Genomic DNA, 22785 nt, shown 5'->3' on the forward strand with positions numbered 1-22785 from the left:
CTACAATCATTAACTTTTGCCTGCGATTGTCATACTCTGTGGCCAGGTTTTGAGTCACTGACCCAGCAATATTTAATTAGCTCTGGAATGCTAAAGAAGATAATGTATCATATTTTTCTGACAGTAATAAGACCCCCTCCTTGGGTCGGAAAGTGTCTTGATCTTTACGTGTGCGACCCATCTTGAATAGCTAATGAGGTGTTGTCAACAGAAAGATTTTTGTGCATGTGTTGCTCGTCCGACTGTAACAGAGTGTTGTGCCTTGCTTCAACAAGCCACCCTTTTTTTTTAAAGAGATGGTGTCTTGCCCCCCTCTCCCCTTCATCTTTTTAACCAACCCCCTCTGGCTGCTCAGCTTTCTCTGCAAAAAAAAAAAAAAAACCTTCAATCAGGCATACCTGGAGAACTACTAGCAAGATAAAATTCAAGCCAGACAGCATATACAGTTGCTGAAAATGGGCTACAATGTTTATTGCAAACATGATGACAAATGACAAACCTTGGTGTTGTCATCCAACAATTGTTTTGTCCCCCCCCGCCCCCCACTCAGAGAAGAATGTGGAAGACTTTTAGACCATCTTTGTCTAAGATAGCTGGTTCATTATCAGTATTGAAAATTGTAAGCATGAATCTCCAAACACAACAGTGGAGAAGATTGGAAAAGGCACACAATACGTTGCATAATATATAATCAAAATGTAGGGGGCATGCAGCATCAACCTTGTCCCATCTTATGTGGTCAGGGAGGTTGACAATAGTTCTCCAGAGGGCAATTTTGGGGTATTGCATTGGTTCAGTGACACTAGAGACATAACAGGTGCCTTTTTCGATGCATGGAAAACCTCCAACCAGTGGTTCGAACGTACTGTGACAAGAGACTATATAGTCTCTTGTGCACATATACTTCAATAGTCGTCCTTTTGCAAGTTTGAAAGGGGCTTCAAAAAAATCCTTCACTCAAGGACAGAACTGATTGTGAAGTATCTTCACTTGTCCAAAGCCTTTTGTTTTTTTGGGTGTGTGTGTGTGTGTGTCACAATTCTCATAAGGCTCAGCCACTAAAAACAGATGCAGACAACAATAAAAAATACTGCATTATAATAAAATATTTTTTTTCAAATACATAAATAAATCAACAAGATTAATGGATTATCTAGCTCTTAAAAATAATCTTCCTTGACAACCCCCAATCTTTAAAAAGCAAAATGGATATAATGAAAAGTGGCAGTGGAAAATGACACTGTAGGACGCAGTGGCCAAAATTCACCTGGCCTTGGAAATCTTTGCTTGCCGTTAAGACTCATGATCAGAAAGTATTCTCAGTTGAATCCTGCATTCTGCCTGGTTACATGCAGTGATAAACTTACACAGCACTCACAGGCCCACGCTAAAAAACGTGCGCGGAGAGTAGAGGATGTATGACATCCATTTACGTAGGCACTCTGAACAATGCATCCATCCCGGAGACATAAAGAAAGGCAGCAATTTAGAAAAATAACTGGTGTTACCATGGTACAAAATATATTTCCCCAGCCTGAAGGATGCACAAATCATCTGCGCCATTTAATCCTGGGGTTTTAAAAACATTTTCTTCGCTTTGCTGGGCCCGTGGTTACTGTTTTGAGCCTCGTCTGTGCCTTGCAGGGCGCGCCGGTCTCGCTTCTTCAAAAATTTCTTCCCGATCGTTCCGACTAAAGTTTCGTACCTGTAAAAAAAATCAAAACGTAAAAACAAAGAGGGGGGAAAAACATTCAGATGGGGGAGAATCTCAAGGTCTCAGATCAGAATAGCTCACTCTTGACCTGATCGACATCAAATGCTAAATGCAACAGCCCCTCTACACTCAAATAAATAATCCGGATTTATCTCCTGTTAGTCTTCTGAGACTCTGAACAATTGTTAAAATCCTGCTAAAGCATTAGGAGGTTAACAACCGGCAATGAGAGTTACAGATTTTCCTTGCAAGACAGCACAGACCCTGTAACAGACTTTATATGCATAGGCTCTGTCCCTGCATTTGGGTGAACGTCATCCCAAGGTGGCACACTCAACACTCTCACCCCATACACACCTTGCTGGACATGTATGTGTGATGGACTCAGCTTCAGATGCTGAGATTTCCAGTCAGTGAGCTATGATTGACATGTTTCCCCCCCCCCCCCCGCCCCATGTAGCTAGCCTGAAATGTCAGTTGGGGATGGAATGTTGGGGAAGCTGTCAGTTGGAGTTGGAGGGTAAACACGAGAGTGAAAGAGGGTTGGAGCCTGGCTTTAGACCAGAGAGGTGAGAGGAAATAATGTGAGAGGAAATAATGTTTGTGAGAGGAAATAATGTTTGTGAGAGGAAATAATGTGAGAGGAAATAATGTTTGTGAAAACCAGCACTAACTCCTACTTAGACTCAAGAGATCTGGGAATTATAGAGGGCCAAGGAAGTGGGTAGAAAGGTATCTCCCCTTCAGTGCCAGGAACAGGGTTATAGCTCATAACTGTAACACCTGCCCAGTATCTAGGAAGGGTTTGTCTCAGTGGAGCACCCTTAAGTCTGGAGAGGAGGGAAAGTCATGCTGTGTTTGTGTTTGAGTATATAAAGTGTAACATCTGTGAAGCAGTGTCAACCTCTGAAAGAAGCCCGCAACCTAGTGTTAAACCAAGTGTTTTGTGCCTCACCCCAGTGAAGTTGCTGTATAAAAACCTTTGTTACTTAAGTTCAAACACCTGCCTACCTGCCTTTTGACTGTACCTTCTGTAAATAAACCTTCTGTTACCTTTTGAACCTCCCCAAGCCTTGTGTGCCAGTTTCTGCTAAAGGGAAGCACAAACCCCTGATCTGTTCCCTACTAAGACTTGGCTGGGTAACCATTTTTAATAATCCTTAAGGGTGGGACAAGAAGGAAAGTTGAAACTTATCATCAACCACGCTACCAGCCCAGTATACAGCTTCACAGGCTTAAAGAGGAGAAGTTTTACCTCAGGGTAGGGGAAGGTCAGCCTAAGCCTGAGTTGGACGTGGGTTTGTAGCAGTATGTATTTATCTAGTAGATGTATTCCCGTGTGTCTTTCGAGGTGCTCAGCCCAGGGTACCGGATCACGCAGCAAGCACCATGGCAGAGCGGAGATTCGAAAACGAATCTTCCAGATGCTCTTACACCACCACTCTTACAACTTTTCCATGCTTGCTTACATAACCGTTAAACTGAGAGTCTCTCTACACGAGATGCCGCGGCGTGTGTTCGTCAAGTGTACGGGGACGCAATGTTAGCCGGGAAGCATAGTTTAAAAAGTCAGAGCCGGCGGAGATCGCTCCTTAAAGGGGGGTTTGTTAATTTCATCTTCACCTCCCCAAAGGCTCTGTCAATTTCACCTCTCCAGCCTAAAACTGTGTGGGATCGTAACCAGAGGGCAGCGAGGAATGGAAATGAGCTGGAGCTGCCTTCCAGAGCCTGGAGAGGTTAAAATGGGCTGGAGTTTCCCTTCTGGCATTTCACAGCCCTTTCACACAGCTCCAGTGTATAAAAAAGCCTTTGCCCTGCCGCCAGCTCTGTCTTCTTAAACTACCCTTTCCAACTAACATGGCATCTCCTGATACGTGTTCTTCACGTGTCAGATGTCTCGTGTAGAGAGTCTCTGAGCAGCAGGAGACTGGGCACAAAGCAAGGATGAGAGTGGCAGGTCTGCCCAGAGGAGTGGGGAATCTTTGCCTTCCCATACGTAATTCCCACAAGTGTGGGTGCAACAGAGAATGAGCTAAAGCCCCTTTGAGGGTTGGGGAGCCAGCGTGAACTTGACTGCTGCTATTTTGTGCATCAACTGTTTTATAGCTATGCTTTATACTGTGCTGTTTTGCTACCATTGTTTTAAATTTGTCCTTGGATGCAAATTATATGGAATGTTTTTACCTAATGTAATCTGCCCTGGGCCTGCCTCGCGGGGAGGGCAGAATAAAAATCTAAAGTAAATAAAATAAATACATATGGATGGGGCATGCCAGGTGGGGTTCGGACTGCCACTGATTAGTCGTAGGCACCCCAGAAGGCAAGAAGGGGCAGTGCTCATGTGCCAGTGGGGCTGCTCTGCCACAGGGGCTACTGGAAATGTCCCTTCAAAAAGATGCCACAAGTGCACCAAGGCAGGACATTTACGGCACTGCACTGCTGCAGGGCAAAACACGGCAATGTCCAGAAAGGGTTTCGTGCCAGGAATTTCCAGCTGAAGGATCTCCAGCCAGTGATGCAAGATCTCCACACTGAAATCTGCCTTTGTCACGGAGGCAGCAGCGTCTCGTTTCACTCCACTCCACCGTAGACTTGGCAATGGAGCCATTAACAGGGTTTTGTTGTCTTTTCCAAAAAGGATTTTAAAATTGTATTTGTATGAATAGCAACACATTAATATCTCAGAGCTTTCAGAGGTGAACTGGGTGGTTATAAAGTAAAGTTAGGAATGTGTATTAGCTTAACTCTAAGATGAAGTGCCTGGAGAATACGGAGGGTCTTTTTTTTTAAAAAAAAAAAAATCAGGTCAACAACTTGTTTCAAGAAGAGTTTTCTCCCCACAGTGGAAATAAGTAAAGGATTTTTTTTCTCTACATCAAACACTCTGGGTTTTTTGGGTTTTTGTTTTGGCGTAAGAAGAAAAAGCATCAACTCATCTTCTCGGTAATGTTAACTATGTCATAAAAGGTAACGGTTACCTTCTGGCCATTTCTTCATCCGATACATCAGCCTCCATTGCATTATCTTCCTCTTCGATTTCTTCCGTCTTGTACCTCGAGTTCATCTGGATCATTAACTTCTGAAAATGAAAAACGGGGATATCAGTTTAAATATTATGCTCCTTGAAGGAAGTCAAGGAGACAGATCTGGCGGGTAGGAGAAAATTGTTGTTTGAAAAAGAGGACACATTCAGAATGTATAATTTTGTGCGCTGCAAGCTTTTAACCATTGCTTTTCCTCCTATCCCACTGCAGAATGTAGATGAGGATAAATATCAGGATACATACTATGGCTGGGTAACGGAAAAGGCCTTCCCACAACATTGGACCAAATGCAAGATGCTCTTACAGCATGTCTGAGATTTGAGAGCCAGTTTGGTGTAGTGCTTAAGAGCAGCAGGACTCCAATCTGGAGAACTGGGTTTGATTCGCCACTCCTCTGCTTGAAGCCAGCTGGGTGACCTGGGTCAGTCACTTAGGAGCGGCAGGATTCTAATCGGGAGAGCCAGGTTTGATTCCCCCTGCTCCTCTGCTTGAAGCCAGCTGGGTGACCTGGGTCAGTCACTTAGGAGCGGCAGGATTCTAATCGGGAGAGCCAGGTTTGATTCCCCCTGCTCCTCTGCTTGAAGCCAGCTGGGTGACCTGGGCCAGTCACTTAGGAGCGGCAGGATTCTAATCGGGAGAGCCAGGTTTGATTCCCCCTGCTCCTCTGCTGTCAGTCACAGCTGTCTCAGAGCTCTCTCAGCCCCACCCACCTCACAGGGTGATTGTCGTAAGGCTAATAATAACACACTTTCTAAACTGCTCTGAGGGTGGCATTAAGTTGTCCTGAAGGGTGGTATATAAAGCGAATGTTATTATTATTACTTTCAGCCAGGTCACAACGTGTGGCACACACAACACAGTGTCTCGCACATCTCTGGGCAGGGCAGTTCCCTAGAATTAACACTATACTAGGAAGAGAGTTCTGTTTATGCATAAATTTACTCAGGGAAACACATCCTTTGAAGGAGACGTATTCTGTTTACTGGACAGACATTGCTTTGTACCGAGTCCGGTCCTTGGCCTATGAAAGCCAGCCCTGTCTTCTCTGATCGGCAGCAGTCTTTCACATTGCTTACTACCAGATTCTCTTAAATGGAAACACCAGGACTTTAACCTGGGCCTTCTCCATGCCAAGTAGGTGCTCTATCACTGCGCTGTATAGGGAGCAATCTCTCTCTCCGTCTCTCGTATTAATATGACCACACTGTAATTGTAATACGAAGGCCTCAGTTTCCCCTTCCGAGGATACCATTCCGCTCTCCAGAAAGGGATTTCTTCTGAGCAACGTGCCTTGCGTCCTGCAGGGAAACTATGCGTGCTGCATCTCTGTATATGTGTTTCCATGACGCCAGCGCCACAGGAGGCTTGGGGCAGGAGCCTCTATCCCCAGGGATGGCCAGGCAGCAACATACCACAGACAGCGTGATATAGTAATCAGACTAGCACGTCAGACCCAGGTTCAGGGAAGCTTGCTGGGTGACTTTGGGCCAGCCGCACACTCTCAGCCTAACCTACCTCACAGGGTTATTGTAAGAATAAAGCAGAGGCAACAAGCCACTTTGGATCCCGGTTGGGAAGGTGGGATATAAATCAAGTGAACAAATAAAATATTTGATCCCCGCACGCCTCGTCATGTTCACTGCAGGAAAAGTGATCGGGGCCAACTCGTAACAAATGACTAACTGCAAACTCGCAGTTTGCTGGGGCAGTGGTTAGAGTGCAACATTAGGAACTGGGAGACCTGGGTTCGAACCCCCACTCTGGCATGGAAGCTCACTGGGTGACTCTGGGCCAATCACTCTCACAGCTTAACCTAGCTTACCGGGTTGTTGTGAGAATCAAGGGAGGGAGGGAGAATCAAAACACACAAACTACCTCCAAGAGAAAGTTGGGATTAAAATGGTATCTGAATCAAGGACCTCCCGATTTTCAGCCACGCTATGCTATGTAGGAATCACAATACCTCTACTTCAGGATTGAACCCTTTGAAGGACATCCTGCCGTAAAGCAGATCCTCACATGGCAAAAAGCTTCGTTCTTCTATTATAAAGCTCCTATAAATAAAAAGGGAGACTCATAAATAAGCTTTGCTGACTTAGCAACTCATCAAGAGGACAGACAGGCAATAAAAATGGAGAGGCGTGCTCTCCCGTTGAGAGGGGTGTGTATTTGCTTTCTATTTTCACGTAAAAGAAAAAACTTACTCTTTCTCTTTCAGTTCAGGTAAATCCAGGAACCAGTGCTCCTTGCTAATGATTTTCTTCTCCTCTTCTTCGAGCTGCTTTTTGGTTTCCGAATCCAAGCCCCTTTGCATAAACTAAAACACAAACGGAGGGGTCTCTCATTGGTCAAATGGCACAGGACTTGTCCAGGAAGCATACTTCAGAAAAACAAGTTCCAGAGACGAAAGCATACCAGTCTGCTGCAGCAAATACACCAAAGAGTCTTGGGGGGATATCTATTAAACATAGGGTTTCCAACTCCAGCTTGGTAAATTCCTGGAGATTTGGGGGGAGGGCTTGGGGAATTGGAATTTGGAAAGGGGAAGGAGCTCAGCCTGGTTGTGATGCCATAAAGTTCACTTTTTGAAGAGGTCGTTTCCATCCAGGGGAGCTGATCTGTCTAGCCTGGAAATGAGTTGTAATTCTGGGAGAACTTCAGAGGCCACCCAGAGATTGACAACCTGAATTAAACACGTTTATTGTGGCAGAAGCTTGGAAGGGGTGACAGCGCACTTCCTCAGATGCACGAAATGTTTCTCCGAGTGGGGAAGGGAGTAGATCCGACGAGATCCCACAAGAGCCCTTCCACCAAAAATGCAAAATGATTTGTTTACCCCCTCCAAGATCTACAAAACAGGAGCTTTGTAGAACTTCTGAGGAGGTAAACTGTTTTCTTAAAGAACTCCCCGGTGCTTTTATCATTCTTATTTTTAAGCTTATTGTACTAATACTAATGCTCTGGCTTGGGAATGGCCTTAACATGTTTTTATAGTTAATGCTTATTGCTGTTTGAGTTAATCCGCCTTGTGGATCCTCTAAATCCTCATTGATCCTTTTAAAAAAAAAGTATTATTTGGCACCAGAAAGTATTTTAGAAATTCACAAAACAGTGGGATAAGGAATAGTGAGCGCTTGCAAGGCTACGCTATCTCTGCCAACACATATACATATACATATACATATACATATACATATACATATACATCTATAAAAGGGAAACTGTGTTTCTGACATCTCACCGCTCATCCTAGAGCGCAGGCGCAGTAGTGCGCCCCTAGTAGGGATAAGCGGAGAGTCGGCAGCACTCCCCATCTGCAGTGGCCCAATCCGGCTCCAACGGGGCCAGAATGGCCACTGCTGGACGCACGAGTCTGGCACTGCCCCCACCTTGCTCCTCACCTATGGCAGCCTAATCTGGCCACTTCCAGGTGCAGGAGCCTGGTGCCGCACCCCCAGCACTCCTCACTGGCAGCAGGGTGTTGCTGGGCACAGGAGCCTATCAGGGCACCTGGCGCAGCCCCCTCAGAGGCACTCCACTCCTGCAGCGGCCTGATCCGGCTCCAACGGGGCTCGAACGAGCCGCTGCTGGGCACAGGCACCCGTAAGAGCGCCTGGCACCCCCCCCCCCCGCGGCACTCCCTGAGGCAAGCAAGGGGGTGCTGCAGAGCCCGCTGATCAGCTGGACAGAGCGAAGGCGTGCAAACCGCCACCTTTCCTCTGCCCTCTGCATGCAAACTACTGCCTTCCCTCTGCCCAGCTGATATGTGGGCAAGGGGACGCCGCACAGCCATGCTCAGCTGGGCAGAGGGAAGGCATGGAAACCGCTGCCTTCCCTCTGCCCAGTTGATCCGTGGGCAGCGGGGTGCCCTGGAGCCCGCTGCTCAGACGACAGGTGCCCCCTGCTAGAGCCCATTGTATTAAGACACAGTGGGCTCTGGTGCTACTATACATATACATAGCAAAGCTAAAGGAATTCTGGTACTTTCTATTAGCACTGCAAAATACATTTTAGAACTGCAAAGAAAGCATTATTGATGCCGTGGGTTTTCTACAAGCCCCGAGCAATACGTCTGAGAACGCATGAACGATTTTCATCTTTGGGGAGTGCGACTAAAATGCTGAATGTAGATAACTGAAGCATCAGTTAGGCTTTTTAATGATTGAAGCACGGATGGGGCAGGCAAGAGAGGGGAAGAGCTATACTTCAAGAGGACTAGCACGTTTCTCCCAGCTTTGTACAGAATCAGACATGTGTAGCTGATTCCCTATTCTGTGGGTTGGGGGTAGGGTTCAATCCTTCCGAACTACAATACGCTCATAACAAGAGTCTTTTTTTAAAAAAAAAATATTTATTTAGAAAATTGTCATGCCGCTCTCTCCAGCAATCTGCCCAAGGCAGTCAAACAATTAAAATAATAATAATGTTAATAATAAAAACGTTAAAAGATATCCATTAAAATCTGGCATGAAAAGTATTCTTGGTCAGGAAACTTTTAGGATGTTCCAAAGCAAACGCACGTGCCCTCGAGGCTAAGCAACAGTGTTGTTTCTCTGTTGCCACAGTGTTGGGAGAGAACCACTGGACGGCTAGCGCTGGATTTTGCCATCCCTGATAAACACTTCTCATGTCTTAGAGCCTAAAACTGTAGCTCCCCGTTCATACCAACGATTATTCCCTCTAATAAAAAAACTGCTGGCGGCTCTATCCTGTCCTGTGCATGCCACATTCCTCCGCTTTGCAAAGACCTGCCCAGTGCAGGTTCTTAAAAGGTTTTTTTAGGTTTAAGATGTGCAAGAAAAATATAACTGTGCTACACTTTAACAGCCGTTCAAAATAAGCCTCGCCAGCATGTGAAACAGCAGGCTAGGCAATACCCGGCCCTTTAATGGTCACGTACATTAGAGATCAGATATTTCCACCAGCGCCTCCGCTCAAGACAAAAAACTGAAAATGCACAATCGTAACAACTGACACTAATAAAGAAAAATTCAGCAAGGCACCACCCACAAAGGCAAAACAGCAGGCAAAAATTGGGACAGAGTTGCGTCTCAGAAAATAGTTACTGCCCCTGGCAAAGTGAAAAGACAGAAGGTATATTGTTAATCTGTACATGGCCCTTTGTAGGGTAACATTAGCAAGGAGAAAGGTCCCTGCACCAAGGAGGTAACAATCTACATCTCAACAGAAAATGACAACACAGGGAGCAGGTGAAGAGGCGACCAAGGTTTATTTTCCTACGGTTGTAGAAAAGAGCAAGAGTCCAGCAGTACCTATAAGACTAGCAAAATGTGTGGTAGGGTAGGAGCTTTCGTGAGTCACAGCTCACTTCTTCAGACAGGTGTTTATAGGTGTTACAGGACTCTTGCTCTTTTCTACTGCTACAGACAAACACGGCTACCCATCTTGATCTATTTCCTATGGTTGTTTCTTACATTTCCAGATACTGGTGAATTCGCTGGGCCAGAAACCCAAGAAGCCGCTATAGAGTTGGTGGTGGTGGAGAGTCCCCTCAAGTCATAGCTAACTTACAGTGACCCCTGCTGGGTTTTTCATGGCAAGAGACTAACAGAGGTGGTTTGCCATTGCCTACCTCTGCAAACCTGGTCTTCGTTGCAGGTCTCTTGTCCAATTACTAACCAAGGCAGAACCTGCTTAGCTTCTGAGATCTGATGAAATCAGGCTCGCCTGGCCTATCCAGGTCAGGGCATAGAGAGGTACTCACTTCTAACTGAAACGACAGTTGGAAGAAAACTGCGCTGCCTCCCCCTTAAATATGAACTCAGCATAGAGTAAAAACTGCACCACATCCAAGATACCAAAGTGTTTTAAGAGGAGAAATAAAGATCAGGGTATGGAACGAGGATGCTATGATGTACGAGACGCCAAGTAAATCAAGGAAATTGGTTCGTCAATCAAAACTTTCAATGCTCAAATTTCCTCCATGAGCTACCAGTTAATGATCATATTTAAAAAAAAAATTAGACTTCAAAAGAGCTTGGGATAAAAATATCAAGCTACTGGTTGCAACAGCTGTCAAGCGAATAAAACATTCCAAATTAGCATTTTTCTGGGCTTCCAAGATCAAGCCTTGGAATTCAGAGGCGCGGATGGTAATACTAAGCTGTGGAAAAGGAGGCATCGGTTTGAGCTGCGTCGGCATTCTCCTGTCCAAGTCTGATATAATGCCACCGGATGAACTCTGACATCTGCAGTCAGCTTTTTGCGCCAGTACAGGAATCAGAGAGTTCATCTGCACTGGAGACCATGCTGGGATTCTACCAAAGGCCACTGACAATTTATACTTCGAAAACGTATCAGTCGATGTCTGGGATGAACAATACTCTTTCTCTGAGACTCTCTACTTGAGACAGCTTATACAAGAATACTCAAGTGTGGAGAGATGCAATGCTAGCCGGGAAGCATAGTTTAAATTTCGCCTCCCTATAGAGCAGGCAAAGATCGCTCCTCAGAGGGCTTGTTAATTTCCTCTTCGGGGAGGCGAAATTGATAGAGCCTTTGGGGAGGCGAAGAGGAAGTTAACAAATCCTCTGAGGAGCGATCTTTGCCTCTGTAGAGAAGTGAAATTGAATTATGCTTCCCGGCTAGCATTGCATCTTCTTACACTTGAGCGTTCTCGTGTAAGATGTCTCGTGTAGAGAGACTCTCTAAGATATGAATTCTCTAAGATGAGAATACATGAAGCTGCCTTATAGGGAATCGATCACCGTTGGTGTGGTGGATCCTGTGACTCTACTTCACTGAGCAAAAATTTAGTTATTAAAATTTTATTTAATAAAATATTTACACCCCAACTTTCTTTTTTGGCTTAGGTTTGAAGCCTTCAACCAGCTGAAGAAAGGTACTTGGAGCATTGCTGAATTCTTCCCAAGCTCTTCCCATTATTGTCAGTTCTGAAAGGGGCTCTCCCAGGACAAGTCGTTTCACGTCACTCATCTTTTTAACTAGAGGACTGAACCAGGGACCTTTCTGCTTGCAAAGGAAGGATTCTAGTGCTGACAATCTTTGACACCTTAATTGAACAATGGGAATAGGGAACAAAGCCTCAGTTCAGACATTGTATTGAAGCATGGTTTTACACCAACCCTGATTTGGGCTGTAAATTATGATCGGAACTTAAAAATGGACAAGCAAACCACAGTTCAGTGTTGCTTGTCAGCTTCCATTTTATCAGTTCAGCACTTCATTATCCACAGGCAGCAGCCTTCTTAAACACAGCATTAACCATAACTGCGGCTTGTCAGTTCAGACGTTATGCCAAACCATGGTTAGCAAAAATTGTGAATCTGGTTTGGCTGGCTTGTAGAAAGCCACTGTTTGTCAGTCTGCGTATCATTCCATACTGAGGTCAGGATTCCGTAAACACGTAGCCTGCTGTGATATCTGAAGATCTCTTTCCTTTTAACATTCTGCTCTCATCACTGCGCTTTTAGCTCCTACAAGCATCTCTATGCAACGATCAAAGCCAGAAATATCCTAAACACTAACACATTTTCAATGTAATTGCCAGGTTCTCATGCTTTAGCACTTGAACGTTAAGGAATCTTAACCAAGTGGCACAGGAAATTTCAGGGGGATGGGTAAAATTTCAGGGGGATGGATAGGGGTAAAGTAGCAAAATGTTAAGTAGCAACACCAGTGGCTTCAAATTGTGTTCTGGGAAACCTTGGGGCTCCTTAGAGGAGGGCTTGACAAATCCCAGGTGCCAGAGCACCATGGTGCCTAGAAATTTCATTATGGAACTTATTATTTTTAGCAGTTGGATGAACCCTGCATAGGATTGCACTGCAAAATCCTTAATTGCAATGCCAGAGACCGATCCTGGGACCTTTGGCACAAAACACAGGTGGCTCTACCTCATAGCCACAACCCTTCCCATACGTGATAGGATCCCAGTTTCCCTAAAATGCAGTTTTCTCAGCCTTTCCAAACTGAAGCCCCAGGGGAATGCTGAACATGTTCTAGGGACCAATCTTTGTTTCCAGGTGGACAGCTGTGAGGTCAAACAGGCCAGGGTTCCATGTGCACAATACAAATAATAATGATAATGATAATGATAATGACAACATTCGATTTATATACCGCCCTTCAGGACAACTTAACGCCCACTCAGAGCAGTTTACAAAATATGTTATTATTATCCCCACAACAATAATCACCTTGTGAAGTGGGTGGGGTTGAGAGAGTTCCTAGAAGCTGTGACTGACCCAAGGTCACCCAGCTGGCTTCAAGAACGTACTCCCTGAGAATCTCCCACAACACTCCAGGATTCAGCAGCAAACACTCAAGGATTGTTCAGCAGACACCAATTGCGAAACAGTTCTCTGAAGACTGAAAATGTGAAAGCTACCTGCCTAGGTAAAACGAGTACCCAGTTTCCTGGGGGTAAAATGTAGATGACTGGGGAAGGCAATGGCAAACCACCCCGTAATAAAAAGTCTGCCAAGACAACATTGTGATGTGATGCCCCCCCCTCTGTCAGTAATGACTTGATGCTTGCACAGGGGACTACCTTTACCTTCAGGCAATCAGGTACCTGGGATATTTCTTGCCCTTACTACAGTCCTACAGAAGTTTCCATATCCTTTCCCCAGCTGGTTCTATACCTCCAATGGAAGGATTACTCCTTGACTAAAACCCTTCTTGAGGCAAATAAGGGCAAACTGGCGGTGAAGGAATTCCAGGAGAATTTTCATGAACGATGAACTTTCCACAGTGGTAAACTATCTCCGTTCCCCAAAGGTTTGTAACAGTGGCACGTCCGTGTTTGCAATAGCTGCCTTCGCTTTGCTCCCCCCTTTTCAAAAGCTCTCTTCAAAGCTTTGGCATTTGTGTTCACCAGGGACCCAGAAGCATGCTCGACATTCAAGGAGCTCTGCAGCAAAAGATTTGGGAACATGGTAGAAATTAGCCTCGAGTGAAAACCAACTTGTTGGCGTTATTTGATCTGGTATCCCGGGGGAGCTTTGATGCAGCTAGAGAAAAGTATATACTTTTCCATCAGGAAATAGTTCTGGTTTTTAAGCCTTTTTACTCATACAGCAGCTCCAAACAGCAGGCAATGGAAATCTTGGCTTCATTAGTAACTATGACCTAGCTCCGAAATTTGAAAACAAAAATGTAAGCAGTAAGAAGGACTCCGTGTTTTATTTTCAAAGCAACACAGGCCTGGATCCAAAGAATTAGGGTCAGATAGATGTCACTAGATCCGTTCCATATTTGACCTGTAGTTCTTCCGTGTTAAGTGTTCCATTCTGTATCCTGTGGACTACCTACTACAAACTTCAGTGAGTGCTGCTTGCATGAATATACCCACTGCAGTTATCTGGGAAAGCAGTTATCCATATTTGATACGCGTCACAAATCATACTACGGCAACGACAATGTATATCCAAATGTGTTCGGTTCCTTATTTAGAAAATGTCTCTGCCACCTCTCCAGAATAGCGGCTTGGAGCAGCTTAAATAACCAGAACATACTAGTGAACAGTAGCCAAGAATATGTATACAGTTGAACTGCACAACAAGAAAACTCTGACTAGAATGACATACACCAAGAATGCCAATTTAGGAGAAATTTGGAAGCATTCCTACAAATCTGTTATTCCCATGAAGAATGGCAAAAGGAGACTGTGATTTCATATGAGCAGTACCTCAAAAGTAAGTTTCCCAGGAAGATACAGGAATATCTGGGCATATGCGAGGAAGCTTCTTGGATACCAGTGGTGCACCCTACTCATCACAGAAGCTTACAAAAGCCCTACACAGCCAGTACTCTTCTCTAATAGCCCCCAAGAAGCACATTTTAATTACACCAGGTGGACAGCAACCTTAGTAAGATGTAAATTCCACAGGCCGAAAATAGGTGCGGTGCAAATCTATATACGTAGCGCACAGTGCTTGGACCGAAAGGACTTTTAACGACAACCTCAAACACAGAAATAAAACAGACCGGCACAGCATCAGCCGAGGCAAACAAACCACAAAGGTGCAGTGATATAAAGGTATAAATATTTAACGAATATTTATATATATTTTTAAAAAAATAATGGCAACTCAACCTCGATGTTGTTCCCTGACAAGGGAGAGATCAATCATGCTGATGTGTGATTCCCAACTGAATTATGTGTTGCATTATAGGATGTGAACGGGGCCCATTAGCCACTGAGCCGAGACTAATTTCACTTTGGACTCGACACTAGATTCGCAAATCCAAGGGCGACGGTTAGCTCAACGCTTTATTAATATCTCCCAGCGCTCACAGAATCGCACTGATGAGTTGGGGATTAAAAAAAAAAAGTTAAATGAGCGGGGAAAATGATGGTTAATATCAGCGCAGTTGCAAGATTCTGACATTAGCGGCGGATACAAAACTAGCCAATAAACGAATGACCTTTAGATCAAACGAGGCAGGGAACAAACTGAAAAGACTGTAAGGAAAGAAGTTATTGAATGACAGATCAGATCCTGTAGTTTATAAATGGGCAGCTTCTCCAGAAACCAAAGAACCTTACGTCATCTTTAAAACTGGAGTGCTTCTCCATTTTGAAAGCATCAAGTATACTATACCACTAGCCCGGAACCTACCTCGCTGCGCCCCTAGGTCCTGGCTCCATGCGAACGCTCCTGGCTTGTGCGATGACATCACTTCCAGGAAGTGAGGTCACTGTTTGGGTCAAAAAGCAGCCTGGGATTGCTCCTGTGTTCACCAAGAGGCCAGATCAGCACACTGCAGGCACGATTCAGCCCCAAATGGGCCCACTGCAGGGTGCATTCTGGTCTAAATCGGGCCACTGTGGGCACAGGACCACACCGTTCTGCCTGTGGGATCTCCGTGCCGCCCAGGGGGTGCCCCAGGGAGCGTGCCCCCCGCCAGCCAAGTAAGTGGGCGTGGGGGGAGGGGGAGCAGGGGATCCCTCACCCTGGCGTGGGAATGGCACCCCTACATCACAGCCTATGCTATATTACATATGCCAAAGGGCCTGCGTATATTACATTTCCCCACCAAGGATTTACATCCCACCTTTCCATCAAACGTTTATGAGGAATCGCACAATGTTAATATAACAATGAAAGCAAATGTCGTCATGTGGCTCTGAATCAAAACAGAAAATACAGCGGGAATTACTATAGTGCCAACAACATTAACAGTGCAATCCTATCAAAAGTTACTCCAGTCTAAGCCCACTGATTTCAATGGGCTTAGACTGAAGTAATTCTGCTTAGGATTGTACTGTAAAACACTTCCAAAATATTTATAGCAAACATCGATGAAATCCAGGACATAATATATGTAGAATGCAGTTAATTTTGATGTATTGTCGAAGGCTTTCACGGCCGGAGAACGCTGGTTGTTGTGGGTTTTCTGGGCTGTATGGCCGTGGTCTTGGCATTGTAGTTCCTGACATTTCACCAGCAGCTGTGGCTGGCATCTTCAGAGGTATAGCACCAAAAGACAGAGATCTCTCAGTGTCACAGTGTGGAAAAGATGTTGGCAGGTCATTTATATCTACTCAGGAGAGGTGGGGTCAGGAACTACAATGCCAAGACCACGGCAATACAGCCCGGAAAACCCACAACAACCAGCAGTTAATTTTGCCTCTATTCCAGGGATTCTCAATTTGGGGGGCAGACCCCCCCTGGAGGAGCATGGGACATTCGGTGGGATGTACACATGAAATTTCAGTGAGACAGCATCCTGAGACAGTTAGTATTTTCCTCTTGTACCAACCAAGACCTCAGAAGAATGAATACCACCGATTACTGAAAATCACTGATCCACACTCGATCTGCTGGGAGACCCCAATGGTATCGCCCATTTTCCTTGGTTGGTGTTTGTTTGAATGCCTGTATGTTTTAAGCGTACCGTTAAAATATTTACATATACATTTATATACCTAAAGAGGTCAGGAAAGCTCTCTGTCTCCTGGCTTTCTGCAAATGATGCAAAACTGAATTATTCAAGAAGGCTTTTGACTCAGATAGGAGAGCTGTACTGTAAGGAAGTGGTCTCAAAGAGATGCATTAGTAAAGGCATAGGGACTATAGACTTTACTGCTACGTACTATCCACTGCTGTAAGTATGAGCCTACCGGGTAGTTCCAAAGTTGTTTAATATGTCAGTCTTAGAATCGCTTAGGCCACGTTTCAGCATTTCTTTAACTCTGTATCGGATTCCTGCATTTATAGCCCTTGTTATATTGTTTATTGAAATAGCTTTGAAATCGACTGTCCTCTGACTCAAGCTGTATAACCCGCCTTGAGTGAGAAAAGTGGACTCTCCATAAGGTAAATAAATAAATAAATAAATATTGGGGGGGAGCGGGGGCTCAGAAGCAGCTTCTGCTTTCATTCTTATGTGGTGGGGCCCCCTTAGATTCCCTGCTGACAAGCACAAGATAATCGCTGGCACTCTTAATCGTCAAAGAATCGTGGTCTCCTGAGCACGCACTGAGTGCTTCCCTCTTGGCCAATGGAAAAAAAACACAGCCCACCTCTACCAACCAGGAGGAAAGGTATTTGGAAACGGAGCAAACGTTTCAGGCATGGCTGCCAACCTCCAGGTGGTGGCTGAAAAATCTCTAGATGACAGAGATCGCTTCCCTGCTGCTTTGAAGGGTGGACTAGTCTATAGCATCATATCCCACTGAGGTTCCTCCCTGAACCCTGCCCTCTCCATGCTCCACCATCTGAAATCTCCAGAGATTTCCAGGCCTGGAGCTGGCAACTCAAGTTTCAGCTGGGGTTGCTGGAGAAACCGAAGCGATCTTTTCACGTGTGCTCTAGGGCATGTACAGAGTGCCTTTCTGGATCTACAGAGGAACCGCAATCCAAGCAAGAACAGGGGGGCAGTGCTTCCGGGGAACATATTGCTGGGTTGCCATCTCCAGATTGGGAAATTCCTGGAGTTTGGAGAAAGAGCTTGGGGAGGGCAAGGCTTGGGGAAGAGAAGGACCTCAGCAGGGTATAATTCCACCCTCCAAAGCAGCAGTTTTCTTTAGGAAAATTATTTATGTGGTCTGAAGATCAGTTGTAAATCCGGGAGATCTCCAGCCACCACCTGGAGGTTGGCAACGTCAGCAACCCCCCTTCGGACAAAGTCGAGTCGACTCAGTGCAGCCCCGAAGCCCTTCGGCTCCACTCGGTTCGTCTTCGCTCGTCCCGAATCCCTTCGGCTCCACTCGGGTTGCCTTAGCACGCCTCAAGCCCTTCGGCTACACTCGGCTCACCACCACCGATCCCGAAGCCCTTCGCCTCCACTCGACTCACCTTCGCCTACCCCGAAGCTCTTCGGCTCCACTCGGGTCGCATTCGCCCGCTCCGAAGCCCTTCGGCTCCACTCGGCTCACCTTCGCCCACCCCGAAGCCCTTCGGGTCCTCCCTCGCTTCGCCGCTACTTCCCGAAGCTGTTCGGCTCTCTTTCTCTGCCCACCGCCGCTGCCGCCGCCTTTCCCCCCTCAGCCACCCCTCACCTTCATCCGCATCAGGTTCTTCGACAGTTTGCTCTTGACGTCCCTTGCCATGGCGACGGCGGACATGAAGTCTCAGCTTGAACAGAGGCCCGCGGAACAACTCTCCCCACCAGGCCGCGACCGAAAGAGTGCCACTGCGCATGCTCAGCTCCACAACAGGGCCCGGGTGACGCGCTGGCTTCGCTTGGTGCCAGGAAACATGCGCTCTGGCTCTGAGCATGCTCTATGGGAGCAAGCGAAGCCTTTGTGCCTGATGCCGTCCTCTAAGCCTGCCCTCACTTGGATCCTGCTCTTAATTTAAAAAGTGGAGGAAAAGTCCTGCTCGTCTCGTTGTAGATGCAGGACGGGTAGAAATAATAAAAGGTTTGGATAAGGAAAAGCCAAAGACGTTTAGGGGTTTCCTTTAGTTTAAAGCATAAGGTTGCCATCTCCAGGTTTGGAAATTCCTGGAGATTTGGGGCGGGAGCTTGGAGAGGGGAGGGCTTGGGGAGGGGAGGGGTCTTAGTGGGTTATAATGTCCTAGAATCCACCCTCCAAAGCATTCATTTCCTCCAGGTGAACTGATCTTTGAGGCCTAGAAATCACTTGAAATTCCAATTGATCTCCAGCCACCACCTAGAGGTTGGCAATCCTTATTGTGATGATACAGATATATACAGTTGTGTATAGGATAGGAAAAGTGAACAAGGAGAGCTCCCCCCCCCTCTATTTCCTTCCTGTCCTTTTGAATTCAGGGGCACAGAACTGGTGGGCATACACTAGGGTTGCCAGCCTCCAGGTAGTGGCTGGAGATCTCCCAGAATTACAACTGGTCCCCAGGCCCACAGAGATCAGTTCACCTGGAGAAAATGGCTACTTTGGGGGGTGGACTCTATGGAATTATGCCATGCCAAGGTCCTTTACCTCCCCAAACTCCACTTTCTCCAGGTTTCTCTAGGTTTCATCCCCCAGATCTCCAGGAATTTCCCAACTTGGAGCTGGAAACTCTAGCATACACTTCGGGCATTCACTTATGGAACTCACCGACACAAGCCCACCTTTACTTTAATTGGATTTTAAAGGAGATTAGACAGACAGATGGAGGCTAAGTCTGTCCAAGGTTATCAGCCCTGATGACACAGTTGAGCCTCCGTGTTCAAAAGCAGTAACCCTCTGAATAGCGGTGCTCTGCTTGTAGACCTGTGGTTGGCCACTGGAAGCGCAGGACTAAAATAGACTATTTGGGCAAATCCCAAATCGTGTTCTTTGTTATCTCCAAACTGATGGCAAATGCAATCCACGCTTATTTCTTCTTGTTTTACTCCATTAGCGTAACCACCCAGTGGCCTGACCGAGCACGGCTGTTCATTAAGGTTGCCAACTCTGGGTTGGAAAATCCTTGCACATTTGGAGTTTGGGAGGGCAGAGCTTGGGGAAGCAAGTGACCTCGGTGGAGTATAATGCCATACAGACTACAATCCACAAACCTCATCCCCAAAGCTGCCATTTTCTCCAGGGGAACGTGTCTCTGTAGTCTGGAGATCGGTTGTAATTCCGGAATATGTCCAGTCCCCACCTAGAAGTTGGCAACTGTACCACTCTTCTGTTCTTTCAGACCCACATATTGCCCTTATGGCCGCTATCAATCTGGAAAGCACCGAGCATTAAAACAGCATCATAAAAGTGTCCATAAGTAGGCTTGCCAACCTCCAGGTGGAGACTGGAGGTCTCCCAATATTGCAACTGATCTCCAGGCAACACCTGGTGAAAATGGCTACTTTGTTGGGTGGGTTCTATGGCATTATACCCCACTGAGGTCCCTCCCCTCCCCAAACCTTCCCCTCTCCAGCCTCCACTCCCAAAATCTCCAAGAATTTCCCAACCTGGAACTGGCAACCCTATCCATAAAGTATAGCTAAAGAAGATAATGTGCAGTATAATACTTGGATGGTTAGGCATTCTGCATCAAACAATTTTTGCCCTTTCTCTAGAAAGCCTGTAGCAACCGCCTCGTTTCCTGGAATGGGTGTTCCACAGCCTGGGTGCAGCAACCGAAAAGGCCCTTGTGCCTTAAAACAGCGCAGGTTCCTGCAGGGAGGACCCACGGATCTCAGGGGCTGGGCAGGTTGTGAAAGCGCTCCTTCAGCCGCATGGGACTCAGACCCTAGAGGGCTTTAATGGTCAAAACCAGCACGTTGAATGGAGCTGGAAAGCAAATCAAACACCCAGGCTGCTTCAGTCAAACCGGGGTTATAGCTTTACAAGAGGGGGCCCCCTAACAAAAAGTTGTGGATTGTGTTGGGGTGATTCCAGGGTGGGAGTTGTGGCAGGTGTGGCAATGCTGAAATGCTGAGAACTGTGGCTGTTCCAGAGGGTGGTGTTGGGGTGGGACAGGGCAATTGCACTTGCAGGGAGCTTCCCTTTTACAAAAGAGGGTTCCCTGTTCCTTTCCATCTTTCCAAAGAGCCTCCTCTATTCTTTTCTCACTCCCATTTCCAAAGATCCTCCCCTGTTCCTGCCCCCCCACACCCTTCCATGTTATTCTCCCCCTACCCTTCTTCCCTCACGCTCCCTTGCTCCCTAACACCCTTCTGGCTGGGCACCTTTCTGCATCCAAGGGACCCTGGACTGATTGCAGCCAGAGCCGCCGTGAGGTGCCAGATCTCTTGGCTCAGGGTGGCTTGGAGCCGCACTGCCACCATGGCCGAGCCTCTAGTGGATTGCCGTGGTGGCACCTAGGCCCGGGAGAGGTGAGGGCTGGCAGTCAGTATGGGCCTGGCTCCTCTGGTGGTGAAGGCATGCCCCTTTTGGGCTCAACCGTCTTTTATATTGGCTGGGTTATATTGGAGCACCCAGTAGCTGTGCGGTTCCTGCGGCAGGTCGGGAGCAGAGAAGCACATAGGTGCAGAGGGCAGGTAAGTGGTTTGCAGAGATTTTACCCCCTTCTCCCCGTTTTGTATTTTTGTGTTTTTATATTTTTCTGCAGCCCTGGGTTGCAGAAGCCTGTGGCATGTTCGGAAGTGGCCCCGATCCTCAGATATAAGCATCCACATGGTCAGGGGCACTTCAGAATTAGATGTATGATTAGACCAGATTCCAGTAAGGCCCTCTGATGCTGTAATTTGCACTCACAAAAGCCGCCAAGACTTCTTCAAGGGCAGACCGCAGAGAACACACTGAAGAGAACAAAGTCTTTTTCTTTCTTTTTTTTTTTTAAAAAAGGACATTGAAAAGTAACTGAATATGTGCAGAGCGCCTTTCCTTTCTAAAATAAATCAATCAATATAACCCCAAAGGATTAAAGTATTTACCACCCCTCCTTACATGCTGAAAATTGATATAAACTTAGCGTAATACTCTGATTTCCGAAAAGCGGATGTTTGTGTAATTCTCCCTCAAATAGCGGCATGAAGTGTACCACGAAATAATTGAGATCCATGCCAGCATCCCCTGCCTATATATCATTTTGTTTTCCACTTTAGGGATGAAAAAAAAATGATGGATTGTATGCTTCTGTCACTTGTAGGAGGCAGCAATTTCTGTAAGTCTCGATCGCACACCTGGAGCAATGCCTGCTTTTCCTCTTCCCGTGCCAAGTCAGATGCGTGGAAATATGATAGCTGTACACACCAACATTTTCTACCAGTACATCATCCCATTCTCCATATCGGGGATGAGAAAATGGTGTGTCCTGAGCATAATAGCTAAGCAGAAATTGTTGCAAGTTCAGAACGCACATCACATTTCCATCTTTTCACCTGGACTGATACTTTTCAGGTAGGCAATCGAGACATGCATCAATTTCTTGTTACCCTTAAGTGCCGCAGGCACATTCTGTATCAATTTGATCGCGCTGAGCTGCAGAACAAGATGATATACAGTGAGGCGATGCTGGCAGGTAGGGCTGTACAAATCCGGTTGCCATATTTCTACCTGACAGATACTTCCCCAGGTATGCATCTGGGATAGGCAACAATTTCGTGTTACCGCTAAGAATGACACAAGTGCACCTGAAGCACTACCTGGATTCCACACCTAACACACCTGGAAAATAGGGTGACCGAGTTTCCTCAAAGCTTGATGAGCGTAAGCCAGTCTTAGTTTCACATGTTGCCTGAGAGGATATATTTGTACAACTTGGACAGGAATGTAAAATGGACTTTGAGGGACATGTTTTATTCTTTTATCTTTGTTTGGAATATATAGATCATCAATAGATGTGTTGTCAAAGGGGTGGTTGAAAAGTTAGATATCAGCTTTACGAGAAACGTGAGGCCAGGTTTGCCCTTGTTTTGCTCTGGCCTTTCCCCAAGCTGCTTTGCTAAGATTATTTCTGAAAGAAACATGCAAGTGTATTGGCATGTCATTTGCAGGGCTCATTTCGAGGGGGGATGTGCAGGAACGCAGTTCCCCCTCAAACGCAGTTCCCCAAAGAGGTCACATGTCAAGTGGCCCCGCCCACCTGACTCTCAGCCATTTTGGGCCCATTTCAGACTGGATTGGGGTCGAAACGGCCTGGATCGGGCCTCTGACGGGTGGTGGATCACTCAGCAGCA

General features: G+C 46.3%; 1 protein-coding gene across 1 annotated transcript; it reads right to left on the minus strand.

The window, feature by feature from the left end:
- Positions 1-1088: 1088 nt before the first annotated feature.
- On the minus strand, positions 1089-18371 carry MPHOSPH6 (M-phase phosphoprotein 6). Its single transcript, XM_055000142.1, has 5 exons — positions 18251-18371; positions 6963-7075; positions 6722-6812; positions 4693-4793; positions 1089-1705 (listed from the first exon to the last, which is right to left on the minus strand). The coding sequence occupies exons 1-5, from the start codon at positions 18314-18316 to the stop codon at positions 1564-1566; spliced, it is 513 nt and encodes a 170-aa protein (XP_054856117.1). The 5' UTR covers positions 18317-18371; the 3' UTR covers positions 1089-1563.
- Between the last annotated feature and the right edge of the window lie 4414 nt (positions 18372-22785).

The sequence above is a fragment of the Eublepharis macularius genome, chromosome 16, assembly GCF_028583425.1.
Source record: "Eublepharis macularius isolate TG4126 chromosome 16, MPM_Emac_v1.0, whole genome shotgun sequence".
In the NCBI taxonomy this organism is placed as follows: Eukaryota; Metazoa; Chordata; class Lepidosauria; order Squamata; family Eublepharidae; genus Eublepharis; species Eublepharis macularius.